Source organism: Glandiceps talaboti, chromosome 14, assembly GCF_964340395.1.
Source record: "Glandiceps talaboti chromosome 14, keGlaTala1.1, whole genome shotgun sequence".
NCBI lineage: Eukaryota > Metazoa > Hemichordata > Enteropneusta > Spengelidae > Glandiceps > Glandiceps talaboti.
The window spans coordinates 22,220,218-22,240,976 of record NC_135562.1 but is presented as its reverse complement, the minus strand read 5'-3'; the positions used below and the strand labels follow the sequence as shown (position 1 = coordinate 22,240,976).

General features: G+C 37.9%; 1 protein-coding gene across 1 annotated transcript in view; it reads left to right on the top strand.

Moving 5' to 3' along the window:
* The window catches only part of LOC144445553 (regulator of G-protein signaling 22-like), a 78,178-nt gene that overhangs the window by 28,627 nt on the left and 28,792 nt on the right, over window positions 1–20,759 (top strand). The window contains exons 7-9 of the mRNA XM_078135153.1: window positions 179–340; window positions 19,405–19,633; window positions 20,727–20,759. The exon at window positions 20,727–20,759 is cut by the window's right edge and continues 215 nt beyond it. Coding sequence (XP_077991279.1) covers window positions 179–340; window positions 19,405–19,633; window positions 20,727–20,759 — 424 coding nt within the window. The remainder of the gene's footprint in view (window positions 1–178; window positions 341–19,404; window positions 19,634–20,726) is intronic.

The following is a 20,759-nucleotide window of genomic DNA, read 5'->3' as shown; positions in this document are numbered from 1 at the left end:
AATGTATGTCTTCATAAACCAGATTGTATTTGTGTGTGTACGTGTGTGTGTACGTGTGTGTGTGTGTGTGTGTGTGTGTGTGTGTGTGTGTGTGTGTGTGTGTGTGTGTGTGTGTGTGTGTGTGTTGACCCCTTGAAATACACTGAAAACACATTTTTCATTTGTTTTCATTTCAAAGATATCTTGGTCAGATGAGAGAGAAGTACATTCATGCTGGCAGTATATGTGAGTTACCAAGAGAAGTGGTCCTAAATCTTGGTTTAGGTGACAATTCAAATTGGACTATAGATTTATTGATAAGGGCACAGTACAAGATGGTTGAACCCATTCTACTATATTGGTAAGTGGATCATTATACTGTACTCCCATTGTGTCATTTAGGGTATAACTCAATACACCAACCCTATCATTATACACCCATTGTGTCATTTAAGGTATAACTCAATACACCAACCCTATCATTATACTCCCACTGTGTCATTTAGGGTATAACCCAATACACCAACCCTATCATTATACTCCCACTGTGTCATTTAGGGTATAACTCAATACACCAACCCTATCATTATACTCCCACTGTGTCATTTAGGGTATAACCCAATATACCAACCCTATCATTATACTCCCATTGTGTCATTTAGGGTATAACCCAATACACCAACCCTATCATTATACTCCCATTGTGTCATTTAAGGTATAACTCAATACACCAACCCTATCATTATACACCCATTGTGTCATTTAGGGTATAACTCAATACACCAACCCTATCATTATACTCCCACTGTGTCATTTAGGGTATAACCCAATACACCAACCCTATCATTATACTCCCACTGTGTCATTTAGGGTATAACTCAATACACCAACCCTATCATTATACTCCCATTGTGTCATTTAGGGTATAACTCAATACACCAACCCTATCATTATACTCCCATTGTGTCATTTAGGGTATAACCCAATACACCAACCCTATCATTATACACCCATTGTGTCATTTAGGGTATAACTCAATACACCAACCCTATCATTATACACCCATTGTGTCATTTAGGGTATAACTCAATACACCAACCCTATCATTATACTCCCATTGTGTCATTTAGGGTATAACCCAATACACCAACCCTATCATTATACACCCATTGTGTCATTTAGGGTATAACCCAATACACCAACCCTATCATTATACTCTCATTGTGTCATTTAGGGTATAACCCAATACACCAACCCTATCATTATACTCCCATTGTGTCATTTAAGGTATAACTCAATACACCAACCCTATCATTATACACCCATTGTGTCATTTAGGGTATAACTCAATATACCAACCCTATCATTATACTCCCACTGTGTCATTTAGGGTATAACCCAATACACCAACCCTATCATTATACTCCCATTGTGTCATTTAAGGTATAACTCAATACACCAACCCTATCATTATACTCCCATTGTGTCATTTAGGGTATAACTCAATACACCAACCCTATCATTATACTCCCATTGTGTCATTTAGGGTATACACCAATACACCAACCCTATCATTATACTCCCATTGTGTCATTTAGGGTATAACTCAATACACCAACCCTATCATTATACTCCCATTGTGTCATTTAGGGTATACACCAATACACCAACCCTATCATTATACTCCCATTGTATCATTTAGGGTATAACCCAATACACCAACCCTATCATTATACTCCCACTGTGTCATTTAAGGTATAACTCAATACACCAACCCTATCATTATACTCCCATTGTGTCATTTAGGGTATAACTCAATACACCAACCCTATCATTTTACTCCCATTGTGTCATTTAGGGTATAACCCAATACACCAACCCTATCATTATACTCCCATTGTGTCATTTAAGGTATAACTCAATACACCAACCCTATCATTATACTCCCATTGTGTCATTTAGGGTATAACTCAATACACCAACCCTATCATTATACTCCCATTGTGTCATTTAGGGTATAACTCAATACACCAACCCTATCATTATACTCCCACTGTGTCATTTAGGATATAACCCAATACACCAACCCTATCATTATACTCCCACTGTGTCATTTAGGGTATAACTCAATACACCAACCCTATCATTATACTCCCACTGTGTCATTTAGGGTATAACTCAATACACCAACCCTATCATTATACTCCCATTGTGTCATTTAGGGTATAACCCAATACACCAACCCTATCATTATACTCCCACTGTGTCATTTAGGGTATAACTCAATACACCAACCCTATCATTATACTCCCATTGTGTCATTTAGGGTATAACTCAATACACCAACCCTATCATTATACTCCCATTGTGTCATTTAGGGTATAACTCAATACACCAACCCTATCATTATACTCCCATTGTGTCATTTAGGGTATAACTCAATACACCAACCCTATCATTATACTCCCACTGTGTCATTTAGGGTATAACTCAATACACCAACCCTATCATTATACTCCCATTGTGTCATTTAGGGTATAACCCAATACACCAACCCTATCATTATACTCCCATTGTGTCATTTAGGGTATAACTCAATACACCAACCCTATCATTATACACCCATTGTGTCATTTAGGGTATAACCCAATACACCAACCCTATCATTATACTCCCATTGTGTCATTTAAGGTATAACCCAATACACCAACCCTATCATTATACTCCCATTGTGTCATTTAGGGTATAACTCAATACACCAACCCTATCATTATACTCCCATTGTGTCATTTAGGGTATAACCCAATACACCAACCCTATCATTATACTCCCACTGTGTCATTTAGGGTATAACTCAATACACCAACCCTATCATTATACTCCCACTGTGTCATTTAAGGTATAACTCAATACACCAACCCTATCATTATACTCCCACTGTGTCATTTAGGGTATAACTCAATACACCAACCCTATCATTATACTCCCATTGTGTCATTTAGGGTATAACTCAATACACCAACCCTATCATTATACTCCCACTGTGTCATTTAGGGTATAACTCAATACACCAACCCTATCATTATACTCCCATTGTGTCATTTAGGGTATAACTCAATACACCAACCCTATCATTATACTCCCACTGTGTCATTTAGGGTATAACTCAATACACCAACCCTATCATTATACACCCATTGTGTCATTTAGGGTATAACCCAATACACCAACCCTATCATTATACACCCATTGTGTCATTTAGGGTATAACTCAATACACCAACCCTATCATTATACTCCCACTGTGTCATTTAGGGTATAACCCAATACACCAACCCTATCATTATACTCCCATTGTGTCATTTAGGATATAACCCAATACACCAACCCTATCATTATACTCCCATTGTGTCATTTAGGGTATAACCCAATACACCAACCCTATCATTATACTCCCATTGTGTCATTTAGGGTATAACCCAATACACCAACCCTATCATTATACTCCCATTGTGTCATTTAGGGTATAACCCAATACACCAACCCTATCATTATACTCCCATTGTGTCATTTAGGGTATAACCCAATACACCAACCCTATCATTATACTCCCATTGTGTCATTTAGGGTATAACCCAATACACCAACCCTATCATTATACTCCCACTGTGTCATTTAGGGTATAACTCAATACACCAACCCTATCATTATACTCCCATTGTGTCATTTAGGGTATAACCCAATACACCAACCCTATCATTATACTCCCATTGTGTCATTTAGGATATAACTCAATATACCAACCCTATCATTATACTCCCACTGTGTCATTTAGGGTATAACCCAATACACCAACCCTATCATTATACTCCCACTGTGTCATTTAGGGTATAACCCAATACACCAACCCTATCATTATACACCCATTGTGTCATTTAGGGTATAACTCAATACACCAACCCTATCATTATACTCCCATTGTGTCATTTAGGGTATAACTCAATACACCAACCCTATCATTATACTCCCATTGTGTCATTTAGGATATAACTCAATACACCAACCCTATCATTATACTCCCATTGTGTCATTTAAGGTATAACCCAATACACCAACCCTATCATTATACACCCATTGTGTCATTTAAGGTATAACTCAATACACCAACCCTATCATTATACTCCCATTGTGTCATTTAGGGTATAACCCAATACACCAACCCTATCATTATACTCCCATTGTGTCATTTAGGGTATAACCCAATACACCAACCCTATCATTATACTCCCATTGTGTCATTTAGGGTATAACTCAATACACCAACCCTATCATTATACTCCCACTGTGTCATTTAGGGTATAACCCAATACACCAACCCTATCATTATACTCCCATTGTGTCATTTAGGATATAACCCAATACACCAACCCTATCATTATACTCCCATTGTGTCATTTAGGGTATAACCCAATACACCAACCCTATCATTATACTCCCATTGTGTCATTTAGGGTATAACCCAATACACCAACCCTATCATTATACTCCCATTGTGTCATTTAGGGTATAACCCAATACACCAACCCTATCATTATACTCCCATTGTGTCATTTAGGGTATAACTCAATACACCAACCCTATCATTATACTCCCACTGTGTCATTTAGGGTATAACCCAATATACCAACCCTATCATTATACTCCCATTGTGTCATTTAGGGTATAACCCAATACACCAACCCTATCATTATACTCCCATTGTGTCATTTAGGGTATAACTCAATACACCAACCCTATCATTATACTCACACTGTGTCATTTAGGGTATAACCCAATATACCAACCCTATCATTATACTCCCATTGTGTCATTTAGGGTATAACCCAATACACCAACCCTATCATTATACTCCCATTGTGTCATTTAGGGTATAACCCAATACACCAACCCTATCATTATACTCCCATTGTGTCATTTAGGGTATAACTCAATACACCAACCCTATCATTATACTCCCACTGTGTCATTTAGGGTATAACCCAATATACCAACCCTATCATTATACACCCATTGTGTCATTTAGGATATAACCCAATACACCAACCCTATCATTATACTCCCATTGTGTCATTTAGGGTATAACTCAATACACCAACCCTATCATTATACTCACACTGTGTCATTTAGGGTATAACCCAATACACCAACCCTATCATTATACTCCCATTGTGTCATTTAGGATATAACTCAATACACCAACCCTATCATTATACTCCCACTGTGTCATTTAGGGTATAACTCAATACACCAACCCTATCATTATACTCCCACTGTGTCATTTAGGGTATAACTCAATACACCAACCCTATCATTATACTCCCATTGTGTCATTTAGGGTATAACCCAATACACCAACCCTATCATTATACTCCCATTGTGTCATTTAGGATATAACTCAATATACCAACCCTATCATTACACTACTGGAAGAAAAATAGTTCCGGTATATCGCGATTAACTCGCGAGTAAATCCCGAGGAAATCGGGGGGAGTCTATCAGTGAAATCGCGAGCGAAAATGTTGACTCGCGTGTTGACTCGCGTGTTGACATTACGTGTACACACACGCGAGTTTCGAGTAAACGCGAGTATGGATATCGTTCTATAGGATTTGAACAAGGAGCAAATGCATTTGAAGGTAAGCAACATTCATGGGATTTCAACTAACTGACTTATTGGTTGATTGATTGACTGCCTGACTGACTGACTGCCTGACTGACTGACTGACTGACTGACTGATTGATTGATTGATTGTTAGCTACGAATTTATTTGTGACGATTGTAAACATTTACGGGTTGATCGTGAAAAAAGGGAAGTAGTTATCACGGTGAAACGGCAATCTACGTACGTTGTGTTTTCACAGCATACAGTAAACCTTACAGACGGATTTATGTTGTACTTTAATTAGAACTTTTTGCTTTGTAATCTAACTGTTCACCATCGAATTCTTCACTTTTATACAATGTACTCGCTAGGTAGGATGGGAAGCAACAGCGTCGAAACCACATGTGAAAGGACGTCCACACGAATGCCCACACTGTTTGTGTCAAGTTCTCACTGCATACCACATGGTACACACAGCACCGGGAGGATGATTACTGACTGGAAGAGCCTGGTGATTTCATCATCATTGAAGTTTGAGTTCGCCGCATACCATTGACATATAGACGTTTAGAAACTGGGAGATACAGAAATGAACCAGTGGTTGATAGACTTTGTGTATTTTGTAACCAAAATGCTATAGAAAATGAGATTCACTATATTCTATATTGTAGTCTTTATGATGACATACGTACCATTTATATTAGCACAGAAAATAACACTGAGTACATCGCACTGTCTGACAATGTGAAACTGAAGTACTTGATGACAAAACAGGTTAGGAATACGGCAAAATTCATCAAAGCTAATTTTTTTAAGTCGGAGTGAAACTTTGTATCGGAGTTAATTTAATTTTTCCAACACTGCATGTACAATTCCTTTTTTGAACTGTAACCAGGATATATTGTAAATATATCCTTTTTTGTTCAAGGTGACTTATTGCGTTGACCCGTTTGAAGGAACTAGGTACATTGTGATAACTGTGGTCTTCACAACATTATTTTACGTAAATTTCACCAGTGGGATATGGATCTGTAAGTAGGGTTTCTAAGATATCGGCACTGCGGGAAATCAAAACACTTCTCTGTACCATAACAAAGCGTCATTGCATACTTTTTCAACTACCATGTATTTCCTCCGCCAACTTTGACAGATGAAGAGTCTGTGTTACAAAAAACTGTTCTTGATTTGTACATTGTACATGTTGATTTTGAAGTTCTGGTTTTGGTCTTAGTTTTAAACTGTCGGGAGTGTCTCATAATTCTTGCTGAACCATCGATGGTTTTAGCCTACGTATTACCTATTAGCTTGGTATTAGTGACTGTAACTGAACTTGAAGTGTGTCCTGCATGTAGTGAGTATCTGTTACGTCTTGAATGTCCTATGTGTTGCCACTACGATTGAACGATCGATCGGCTTGTACCATGGCACCTTTGGTAATTTTCGTTGACAATGTCACATGCCGTTACGTACGTAGTATACGTATAGAATGTAGTGTGTTGTTTATATTTGCGTAAGTTGGACCCTCATCGTGTCTAAACAGCCTACCCGTCTAGAATTTGGCATAAGGTAATCCTCAAAGCTAGAGTTGCAGGTACAAGAAAAAAAACAATGTCTGCAATATTACATGTACAGTGTAATCCCTTGCTTTGGCAGTCGGTTTACGTGTATCATCCAAATCGGAAGAAATTGGTTGACGTGTGCGTCCAAGTATCATCGGGATAGTCGGGACGACAAAACACATCGTAAAAAGTCTTTTGATTTCAAGAACTCCTGTTTAACGTGAAAACCAAAAAGTTCGATCGCCTGAAATAATTATTCAGCAATAGTTTAGTAATTCCAACAGATTTGTAGATGTTTTTAAGTGATATTGAAACATGAATGACTGTGAAAGCCGCTAAACGTGTTCATCACTGTCGTAGTGCGACAGTCAAAATATGGAAGTTGAAACAGTATCCATGACGCTTTGATATGGCACAGAGAAGTGTTTTGATTTCCCGCAGTGCCGATATCTTTGAAACCCCACTTCAGATCCCACTGGTGAAATTTATGCAAAATAATGTTGTGAAGACCACAGTTATCTTGATGTGTCTAGTTCCCTCAAACGGGACGGGTCAATGCAATTGATAGTATAAGCCCTTGGGCTTGGAGGTACCTCATTACCTCCGGTCACTATAATAAATAAATAAACAACAACAACAACAACAACAACAACAAAACAATAACAACTACTACTACTACTACTATTTGGTTGTCTGCCTGTCCTCATTAAACTTTGACCCCAACACTGCCTTGTCTTAAAACATGGAATTTAATATCTAACGACTCAGATAATATGAATTGAGTTCTTGTTTATACTGACCAAAATATGTTATATTCGTTAAACATCATCCATCATCCAACTGTTTATATCATACTCTTTCTAGACTGGCATACATGTATTCAACATTATAAAGTCGACGACGAACACAATGTGATACACGCGAGAAACTATCAGTAACTCGCGAGAAACTACCAGTAACTCGCGAGAAACTACCAGTAACTCGCGAGTCGCCGCGACAAACATCCACCAATTTGATTTTCACAAGTCAAATTGCCACACTTCTTACCTTCTGTATTGTTACCATGGATATTATTAGTGCAGTGAACACACATTATTTGTGTGACCAACATTTCGAGTTGAAACAACGTCTTTCAAGAACACATTCAGTTAAGATGAATTAAAAAATACCGACCTACCTACCCTATTCTCTGAGGCCATGTTTATTGTCGTTGTTATTGTTATTATTATTATTATTGTCACTGTTGTTTGTGTTATTATTATTGTTGTTATCATTGTGGTCGCAATCGAAATGCCTTTCCAAAGTAATAATGTCATCGTCATTTTCAAGTCTATTACGTATTTCACCTGCTCGTTGGTTTGTTGATTGGAAAACGTAATGACGTAAGTTTATTTCAACTTAGACTCACTTTAATTTTCATTTTTCGACCGTCAATTTTTTTGCTCATACAATGCAACTTACCCAACTTTTCTTGATTTGGAACTCTCATTTACAGTATTCAAAAAGAGCGTTTTGATCATCAATATACATTAATCTGGCGTCTTACTTATCATTCGTATGTAGCCTACACAACTACAAACTTGTTGCAAAGGAGACGGGCAACTTTGACAGTAGTCGCAAAATGTCCATGAGAGTTACGTGAATAAATTAAAAGTGTAGCTTATTAATGCCCATGAGAGTTACGTGGATAAATTAAAAGTGTAGCTTGTCGATGTCAATCATTCAGCCCCAACACACCCTAGAACGTTATACATGTACAGCATCTGAAAGGGGACAAACAACTTTGGCGGTACTTCGAAATTGCTAATTTTCAATGAATAAATTGAACATAATGTCAACCATTCTGCTGAAATTTTGGTTGTTATCACTATAAAATGAGACTTTCCAGAGACAGATGCAGTTATGTTCGAACTTTCCCAGCTTTCAGTACAGTATGGTCCAAGTCATAATCTGTTGTCGGGATGCCGCTACGGAAGCGAAGAACTTCGAGTTGGTGGTGTTTATACCCTTCACCGTCAACATAACAATCCTCGTGACAAAAATGCCATTGCTGTACACGCGAAACTTATGTCAGGCTTTGATGGATGCCAGACTATCGTCTAACAGCAAATACTATTTTATAAAGCCGAAGAAAACAGCATCCTATCACTCATCCAGATTTGGCATGTCACAGTATTGCAATGTCGGCAAAACATTAAAAAAAAATTCAGGCACTTCGCCCGAAATTCAGTGTCCTTTACCACTGAATTAGCTGATTTTATCAGCGCAAACTAAAAGGCCCACTACATCTTCCCAAAAGAGAACTACCAAATCAATGTTGGCATTTTTCTTGGTTACCGTACGTAACCTGACAGTGACATAGAAGAACACGAACAACAATTTTACGATAGTATTTTACATCATTCTTTTATTAGTCACACATCCATCCATCCATTGTACAACCACTTCCATTTAAATTTGTAAGGGGGAGGGGGGGGGGGCTGAACTGATGTTTGCATTGAATACTAGACTGTTCCTATTCCGAGAGTTTCTTAATGATACGTCATAATCCTATCTCAACTGCGAGTGCAGAAATGCACTCGCACCAATTACACTACAGAATAATAACTGCGAATGCATAAATGCACTCGCACCAACTACAGAATAATTCCATTCGCAATGATACAATATTAGCAATCGATCGAATATGTGCCCATTTTACATCTCTTTGACGATAGTAGCCGACTGTAAGATTGCAAAAAAGTGTCGAAATCGGAACCTTTCCAGTTCCAAACGGCCGAAGTTACAAACGCCGCCATGTTTGATCGCGACGCCCCATAATGTACAAGCTGGCTGTTCCATTTTATGAGTATACCCCTTCTCTCACTTTATGCACAGCACTGTGCACTATCACTGGTCTTTCGATTACGAAGACGGGTAAAGGAATATTTGTATCGAAAAATGACCAAATTTCACACACCAGGCTCACACGCTGCTTACAGTGAATTATTAAAGGTATTTGAAAACAAGGTTTCACAATAGACACGGCATGAAGGTAGAGAATGAAGTGAGGCATATTCGTAAGTAACACAAGCAGGACAATAACAATGCAACGATGGGCTTCGATGTGTCATGATTACAATCCGACATACAAGACGAAAGTGTTGTAAAACACACTACATTTACTTGTACATGAGCTAGTGTACTACTAAAAAGATAGGCTTGCACCCGTTTCACGACTTGTCTGTAAACATATGCATGCTATCCACACTCGATCCCGGTCATACTGAAATTCATCAACTCGCGAGGAAGTCTCTCGCGATGTACCACTGTACTCGCGTATACGTGTGTTTACTCGAGAGTACACGAGGGGCCGTTGAATACGCCTCGCGTGTCCCCTCGATTTCATCGCGATTTACTCGCGTTTTCCTCGCGAGTTCACCCGAACTATTTTTCTTCCAGTAGTGTATACTCCCACTGTGTCATTTAGGGTATAACCCAATACACCAACCCTATCATTATACTCCCATTGTGTCATTTAGGATATAACTCAATACACCAACCCTATCATTATACTCCCATTGTGTCATTTAAGGTATAACCCAATACACCAACCCTATCATTATACACCCATTGTGTCATTTAAGGTATAACTCAATACACCAACCCTATCATTATACTCCCATTGTGTCATTTAGGGTATAACCCAATACACCAACCCTATCATTATACTCCCACTGTGTCATTTAGGGTATAACCCAATACACCAACCCTATCATTATACTCCCATTGTGTCATTTAGGGTATAACTCAATACACCAACCCTATCATTATACACCCATTGTGTCATTTAGGGTATAACTCAATACACCAACCCTATCATTATACTCCCACTGTGTCATTTAGGGTATAACCCAATACACCAACCCTATCATTATACTCCCATTGTGTCATTTAGGGTATAACCCAATATACCAACCCTATCATTATACTCCCATTGTGTCATTTAGGATATAACTCAATACACCAACCCTATCATTATACTCCCATTGTGTCATTTAGGGTATAACTCAATACACCAACCCTATCATTATACTCTCATTGTGTCATTTAGGGTATAACCCAATACACCAACCCTATCATTATACTCCCACTGTGTCATTTAGGGTATAACCCAATACACCAACCCTATCATTATACTCCCACTGTGTCATTTAGGATATAACTCAATACACCAACCCTATCATTATACTCCCATTGTGTCATTTAGGGTATAACTCAATACACCAACCCTATCATTATACACCCATTGTGTCATTTAGGGTATAACTCAATACACCAACCCTATCATTATACTCCCACTGTGTCATTTAGGGTATAACCCAATACACCAACCCTATCATTATACTCCCACTGTGTCATTTAGGATATAACTCAATACACCAACCCTATCATTATACTCCCACTGTGTCATTTAGGATATAACTCAATACACCAACCCTATCATTATACTCCCATTGTGTCATTTAGGGTATAACTCAATACACCAACCCTATCATTATACTCCCACTGTGTCATTTAGGGTATAACCCAATACACCAACCCTATCATTATACTCCCACTGTGTCATTTAGGGTATAACCCAATACACCAACCCTATCATTATACTCCCACTGTGTCATTTAGGATATAACTCAATACACCAACCCTATCATTATACTCCCATTGTGTCATTTAGGGTATAACCCAATACACCAACCCTATCATTATACTCCCATTGTGTCATTTAGGATATAACTCAATACACCAACCCTATCATTATACTCCCATTGTGTCATTTAGGGTATAACCCAATACACCAACCCTATCATTATACTCCCATTGTGTCATTTAGGATATAACTCAATACACCAACCCTATCATTATACTCCCACTGTGTCATTTAGGATATAACTCAATACACCAACCCTATCATTATACTCCCACTGTGTCATTTAGGATATAACTCAATACACCAACCCTATCATTATACTCCCACTGTGTCATTTAGGGTATAACCCAATACACCAACCCTATCATTATACTCCCACTGTGTCATTTAGGATATAACTCAATACACCAACCCTATCATTATACTCCCATTGTGTCATTTAGGGTATAACCCAATACACCAACCCTATCATTATACTCCCATTGTGTCATTTAGGGTATAACCCAATACACCAACCCTATCATTATACTCCCACTGTGTCATTTAGGATATAACTCAATACACCAACCCTATCATTATACTCCCATTGTGTCATTTAGGGTATAACCCAATACACCAACCCTATCATTATACTCCCATTGTGTCATTTAGGGTATAACCCAATACACCAACCCTATCATTATACTCCCATTGTGTCATTTAGGATATAACCCAATACACCAACCCTATCATTATACTCCCATTGTGTCATTTAGGGTATAACCCAATACACCAACCCTATCATTATACTCCCACTGTGTCATTTAGGGTATAACCCAATACACCAACCCTATCATTATACTCCCATTGTGTCATTTAGGGTATAACTCAATACACCAACCCTATCATTATACTCCCATTATATCATTTAGGGTATAACTCAATACACCAACCCTATCATTATACACCCATTGTGTCATTTAAGGTATAACTCAATACACCAACCCTATCATTATACTCCCACTGTGTCATTTAGGGTATAACTCAATACACCAACCCTATCATTATACTCCCACTGTGTCATTTAAGGTATAACCCAATACACCAACCCTATCATTATACTCCCATTGTGTCATTTAGGGTATAACTCAATACACCAACCCTATCATTATACTCCCACTGTGTCATTTAGGGTATAACCCAATACACCAACCCTATCATTATACTCCCATTGTGTCATTTAGGGTATAACTCAATACACCAACCCTATCATTATACTCCCACTGTGTCATTTAGGGTATAACCCAATACACCAACCCTATCATTATACTCCCATTGTGTCATTTAGGGTATAACTCAATACACCAACCCTATCATTATACTCCCACTGTGTCATTTAGGGTATAACCCAATACACCAACCCTATCATTATACTCCCATTGTGTCATTTAGGATATAACCCAATACACCAACCCTATCATTATACTCCCATTGTGTCATTTAGGGTATAACTCAATACACCAACCCTATCATTATACTCCCACTGTGTCATTTAGGGTATAACTCAATACACCAACCCTATCATTATACTCCCATTGTGTCATTTAGGGTATAACCCAATATACCAACCCTATCATTATACTCCCACTGTGTCATTTAGGGTATAACCCAATACACCAACCCTATCATTATACTCCCACTGTGTCATTTAGGGTATAACCCAATACACCAACCCTATCATTATACTCCCACTGTGATATTTAGGGTATAACCCAATACACCAACCCTATCATTATACTCCCACTGTGTCATTTAGGGTATAACCCAATACACCAACCCTATCATTATACTCTCATTGTGTCATTTAGGGTATAACCTAATACACCAACCCTATCATTATACTCCCACTGTGTCATTTAGGGTATAACTCAATACACCAACCCTATCATTATACTCCCATTGTGTCATTTAGGGTATAACTCAATACACCAACCCTATCATTTTACACCCATTGTGTCATTTAGGGTATAACCCAATACACCAACCCTATCATTTTACTCCCACTGTGTCATTTACCCTAAATGATTTAGGGTATAACCCAATACACCAACCCTATCATTTTACTCCCACTGTGTCATTTAGGGTATAACCCAATACACCAACCCTATCATTATACTCCCACTGTGTCATTTAGGGTATAACCCAATACACCAACCCTATCATTATACTCCCACTGTGATATTTAGGGTATAACCCAATACACCAACCCTATCATTATACTCCCACTGTGTCATTTAGGGTATAACCCAATACACCAACCCTATCATTATACTCCCACTGTGTCATTTAGGGTATAACCCAATACACCAACCCTATACTCCCATTGTGTCATTTAGGGTATAACCCAATACACCAACCCTATCATTATACTCCCACTGTGTCATTTAGGATATAACTCAATATACCAACCCTATCATTATACTCCCACTGTGTCATTTAGGGTATAACTCAATACACCAACCCTATCATTATACTCTCATTGTGTCATTTAGGGTATAACCCAATACACCAACCCTATCATTATACTCCCATTGTGTCATTTAGGGTATAACTCAATACACCAACCCTATCATTATACTCTCATTGTGTCATTTAGGGTATAACCCAATACACCAACCCTATCATTATACTCCCACTGTGTCATTTAGGGTATACACCAATACACCAACCCTATCATTATACTCCCACTGTGATATTTAGGGTATAACCCAATACACCAACCCTATCATTATACTCCCACTGTGTCATTTAGGGTATAACCCAATACACCAACCCTATCATTATACTCCCACTGTGTCATTTAGGGTATAACTCAATACACCAACCCTATCATTATACTCCCACTGTGTCATTTAGGGTATAACTCAATACACCAACCCTATCATTATACTCCCATTGTGTCATTTAGGGTATAACTCAATACACCAACCCTATCATTATACTCCCACTGTGTCATTTAGGGTATAACCCAATACACCAACCCTATCATTATACTCCCACTGTGTCATTTAGGGTATAACTCAATACACCAACCCTATCATTATACTCCCATTGTGTCATTTAGGGTATAACCCAATACACCAACCCTATCATTATACTCCCATTGTGTCATTTAGGGTATAACTCAATACACCAACCCTATCATTATACTCCCATTGTGTCATTTAGGGTATAACTCAATACACCAACCCTATCATTATACTCCCACTGTGTCATTTAGGGTATAACTCAATATACCAACCCTATCATTATACTCCCACTGTGTCATTTAGGGTATAACTCAATACACCAACCCTATCATTATACTCCCATTGTGTCATTTAGGGTATAACCCAATACACCAACCCTATCATTATACATCCATTGTGTCATTTAGGGTATAACTCAATACACCAACCCTATCATTATACTCCCACTGTGTCATTTAGGGTATAACCCAATACACCAACCCTATCATTATACTCCCATTGTGTCATTTAGGGTATAACTCAATACACCAACCCTATCATTATACTCCCATTGTGTCATTTAGGGTATAACCCAATACACCAACCCTATCATTATACTCCCATTGTGTCATTTAGGATATAACTCAATACACCAACCCTATCATTATACTCCCATTGTGTCATTTAGGGTATAACTCAATACACCAACCCTATCATTATACTCCCACTGTGTCATTTAGGGTATAACCCAATACACCAACCCTATCATTATACTCCCATTGTGTCATTTAGGGTATAACTCAATACACCAACCCTATCATTATACTCCCATTGTGTCATTTAGGGTATAACCCAATACACCAACCCTATCATTATACTCCCATTGTGTCATTTAGGATATAACTCAATACACCAACCCTATCATTATACTCCCACTGTGTCATTTAGGGTATAACCCAATACACCAACCCTATCATTATACTCCCACTGTGATATTTAGGGTATAACTCAATACACCAACCCTATCATTATACTCCCATTGTGTCATTTAGGGTATAACTCAATACACCAACCCTATCATTATACTCCCATTGTGTCATTTAGGGTATAACCCAATACACCAACCCTATCATTATACTCCCATTGTGTCATTTAGGATATAACTCAATACACCAACCCTATCATTATACTCCCATTGTGTCATTTAGGGTATAACTCAATACACCAACCCTATCATTATACTCCCATTGTGTCATTTAAGGTATAACCCAATACACCAACCCTATCATTATACTCCCATTGTGTCATTTAGGATATAACTCAATACACCAACCCTATCATTATACTCCCATTGTGTCATTTAGGGTATAACTCAATACACCAACCCTATCATTATACTCCCACTGTGTCATTTAGGGTATAACCCAATACACCAACCCTATCATTATACTCCCACTGTGTCATTTAGGGTATAACTCAATACACCAACCCTATCATTATACTCCCACTGTGATATTTAGGGTATAACCCAATACACCAACCCTATCATTATACTCCCACTGTGATATTTAGGGTATAACCCAATACACCAACCCTATCATTATACTCCCATTGTGTCATTTAGGGTATAACTCAATACACCAACCCTATCATTATACTCCCATTGTGTCATTTAGGGTATAACCCAATACACCAACCCTATCATTATACTCCCATTGTGTCATTTAGGGTATAACTCAATACACCAACCCTATCATTATACTCCCACTGTGATATTTAGGGTATAACCCAATACACCAACCCTATCATTATACTCCCACTGTGATATTTAGGGTATAACCCAATACACCAACCCTATCATTATACTCCCATTGTGTCATTTAGGGTATAACTCAATACACCAACCCTATCATTATACTCCCATTGTGTCATTTAGGGTATAACTCAATACACCAACCCTATCATTATACTCCCACTGTGTCATTTAGGGTATAACTCAATACACCAACCCTATCTTTATACTCCCATTGTGTCATTTAGGGTATAACTCAATACACCAACCCTATCATTATACTCCCACTGTGTCATTTAGGGTATAACTCAAAACACCAACCCTATCATTATACTCCCACTGTGTCATTTAGGATATAACCCAATACACCAACCCTATCATTATACTCCCATTGTGTCATTTAGGGTATAACTCAATACACCAACCCTATCATTATACTCCCACTGTGTCATTTAGGATATAACCCAATACACCAACCCTATCATTATACTCCCATTGTGTCATTTAGGGTATAACCCAATACACCAACCCTATCATTATACTCCCATTGTGTCATTTAGGGTATAACTCAATACACCAACCCTATCATTATACTCCCATTGTGTCATTTAGGGTATAACCCAATACACCAACCCTATCATTATACTCCCATTGTGTCATTTAGGGTATAACTCAATACACCAACCCTATCATTATACTCCCATTGTGTCATTTAGGGTATAACCCAATATACCAACCCTATCATTATACACCCATTGTGTCATTTAGGGTATAACTCAATACACCAACCCTATCATTATACTCCCACTGTGTCATTTAGGGTATAACTCAATACACCAACCCTATCATTATACTCCCACTGTGTCATTTAAGGTATAACTCAATACACCAACCCTATCATTATACACCCATTGTGTCATTTAAGGTATAACTCAATACACCAACCCTATCATTATACACCCATTGTGTCATTTAAGGTATAACTCAATACACCAACCCTATCATTATACACCCATTGTGTCATTTAAGGTATAACTCAATACACCAACCCTATCATTATACACCCATTGTGTCATTTAAGGTATAACTCAATACACCAACCCTATCATTATACACCCATTGTGTCATTTAAGGTATAACTCAATACACCAACCCTATCATTATACACCCATTGTGTCATTTAAGGTATAACTCAATACACCAACCCTATCATTATACACCCATTGTGTCATTTAAGGTATAACTCAATACACCAACCCTATCATTATACACCCATTGTGTCATTTAAGGTATAACTCAATACACCAACCCTATCATTATACTCCCACTGTGTCATTTAGGGTATAACCCAATACACCAACCCTATCATTATACACCCATTGTGTCATTTAGGGTATAACTCAATACACCAACCCTATCATTATACTCCCATTGTGTCATTTAGGGTATAACCCAATATACCAACCCTATCATTATACACCCATTGTGTCATTTAGGGTATAACTCAATACACCAACCCTATCATTATACTCCCATTGTGTCATTTAGGGTATAACCCAATACACCAACCCTATCATTATACTCCCACTGTGTCATTTAGGATATAACCCAATACACCAACCCTATCATTATACTCCCATTGTGTCATTTAGGGTATAACCCAATATACCAACCCTATCATTATACACCCATTGTGTCATTTATGGTATAACCCAATACACCAACCCTATCATTATACTCCCATTGTGTCATTTAGGGTATAACCCAATACACCAACCCTATCATTATACTCCCACTGTGTCATTTAGGATATAACCCAATACACCAACCCTATCATTATACTCCCATTGTGTCATTTAGGGTATAACCCAATACACCAACCCTATCATTATACTCCCACTGTGTCATTTAGGGTATAACTCAATACACCAACCCTATCATTATACTCCCATTGTGTCATTTAAGGTATAACCCAATACACCAACCCTATCATTATACTCCCATTGTGTCATTTAGGGTATAACTCAATACACCAACCCTATCATTATACTCCCACTGTGTCATTTAGGGTATAACTCAATACACCAACCCTATCATTATACTCCCACTGTGTCATTTAGGGTATAATTCAATACACCAACCCTATCATTATACTCCCATTGTGTCATTTAGGGTATAACCCAATACACCAACCCTATCATTATACACCCATTGTGTCATTTAGGGTATAACTCAATACACCAACCCTATCATTATACTCCCACTGTGATATTTAGGGTATAACCCAATACACCAACCCTATCATTTTACTCCCACTGTGTCATTTAGGGTATAACTCAATACACCAACCCTATCATTATACTCCCACTGTGTCATTTAGGGTATAACTCAATACACCAACCCTATCATTATACTCCCACTGTGTCATTTAGGGTATAACTCAATACACCAACCCTATCATTATACTCCCATTGTGTCATTTAGGGTATAACTCAATACACCAACCCTATCTTTATACTCCCACTGTGTTATATAGGATACACCAACCCTATCATTATACTCCCATTGTGTCATTTAGGGTATAACCCAGTACACTTCTAATGTTGACATCTTGAAGTTCTCTTTCAACCAAGGCTTAACACTTAGTAAACCTGAAATACAAGTTAGAGAACTTGAGATTTGTTAAATGAATGTGTGTAAATGTGTTAAGTATTCTTACTGTTTATCTACTGCAGGGGACCAAGATTCCTGATGAAGCAAGCTTTCAGAGTTATCCCAGACACTAACTATTTATACAAAAGACAGAAAAATTTACAGAAACCACTAGTAACGAGTGCCTACCCCAATCCTAAGACTGTGACATTGCTGCCATTGAGGCCCAAGTCCTGTAAACCAAGAATAAAAGTAGGGGTAACAGCAATACTGTCAACAGGTACAGGAGATAAAACAAACTCCACAGAGCAGGTTAGTTTCATGTAGAACAAGTGAATTTACATGAATAGTTCAGAAGTGCTATAGACATTGAGAAATGTCTGTTTGAGTGAGTGAGTGAGTGAGTGAGTGAGTGAGTGTGTCTGGCTGTCTGTCTGTCTGCCTGTCTTCTTCTCTGTCTGAGGATACACTATCTCAAAACTACATTGTTAAAGTCTAATGAAACTTGCTACATATCTTTGTTTTGAGAATAGTAAGCATAGCAAAGTGTCTGTCAGTCTGTCTGACTTGAAGTCTTGAAGACTTGAAGTCAGAAACCACTCAACTGATTGCCCTGATATTTGAAGGGGACATTACTTAGGGTATGTAGATGGAAAATTGTTGAAATGGAAATGTAAGTTTTGTGTCCCGTTGTATGTAATTTTTGGTAAAAAAAACCTTAAACTGCAAAACTACATGTACTGGTAGATTGGCCTGAAATGAGGTGTGGATGTTCTTTAGGAAGTGTAGATTAATGATTGTTCATGACATAGTGATCACAGCAAATTAGGTATACAAATGTAACTTTTTGGTAAAAAAATATTTTGGAATGCATCTGGGGATATGAAGGTGAAGAAGTGTTCATAACATGATGACCCCCCCCCCCCCCCCCCCCCCCCCATCAGTGATATGAAAATTAGGTATAAAAATGTTACTCTCTGGGCAAAAACTTATATCTCAAATTCTACCTGCTAAATGAAATTTTGTGCAGATATTTTTTGGAGGTGTTTTTCTGTAGATATTGTTCAAAGCATACATTGTACATGTATTTACACAACTGGCCCCAGCAACCATGACCACAACATTAGCAATTATAGCCAAAGGCCTGTATTATAGCCAAATGCCTGTATTATAGCCAAAGGCCATAGATAGCTGATGGGTAGGTAGCAAATAAACTTTCAAAAATGTATGCAAATATGCTTAGCAACAAGATTGCCCTCATAGCAACAGTGAAATGATTGTGTATATTGCAAAGATAACAACATGGATTCATAAAATGGTATCTTTGTATTTTACCTTCAATTTGACTTTGAGTCACACCAAAATGTATTTTAATCATTTTGTTTCCTTTTGATATGTATGACAGACCAAAGCAGGAATTGGTGCAAATGAAGATGTA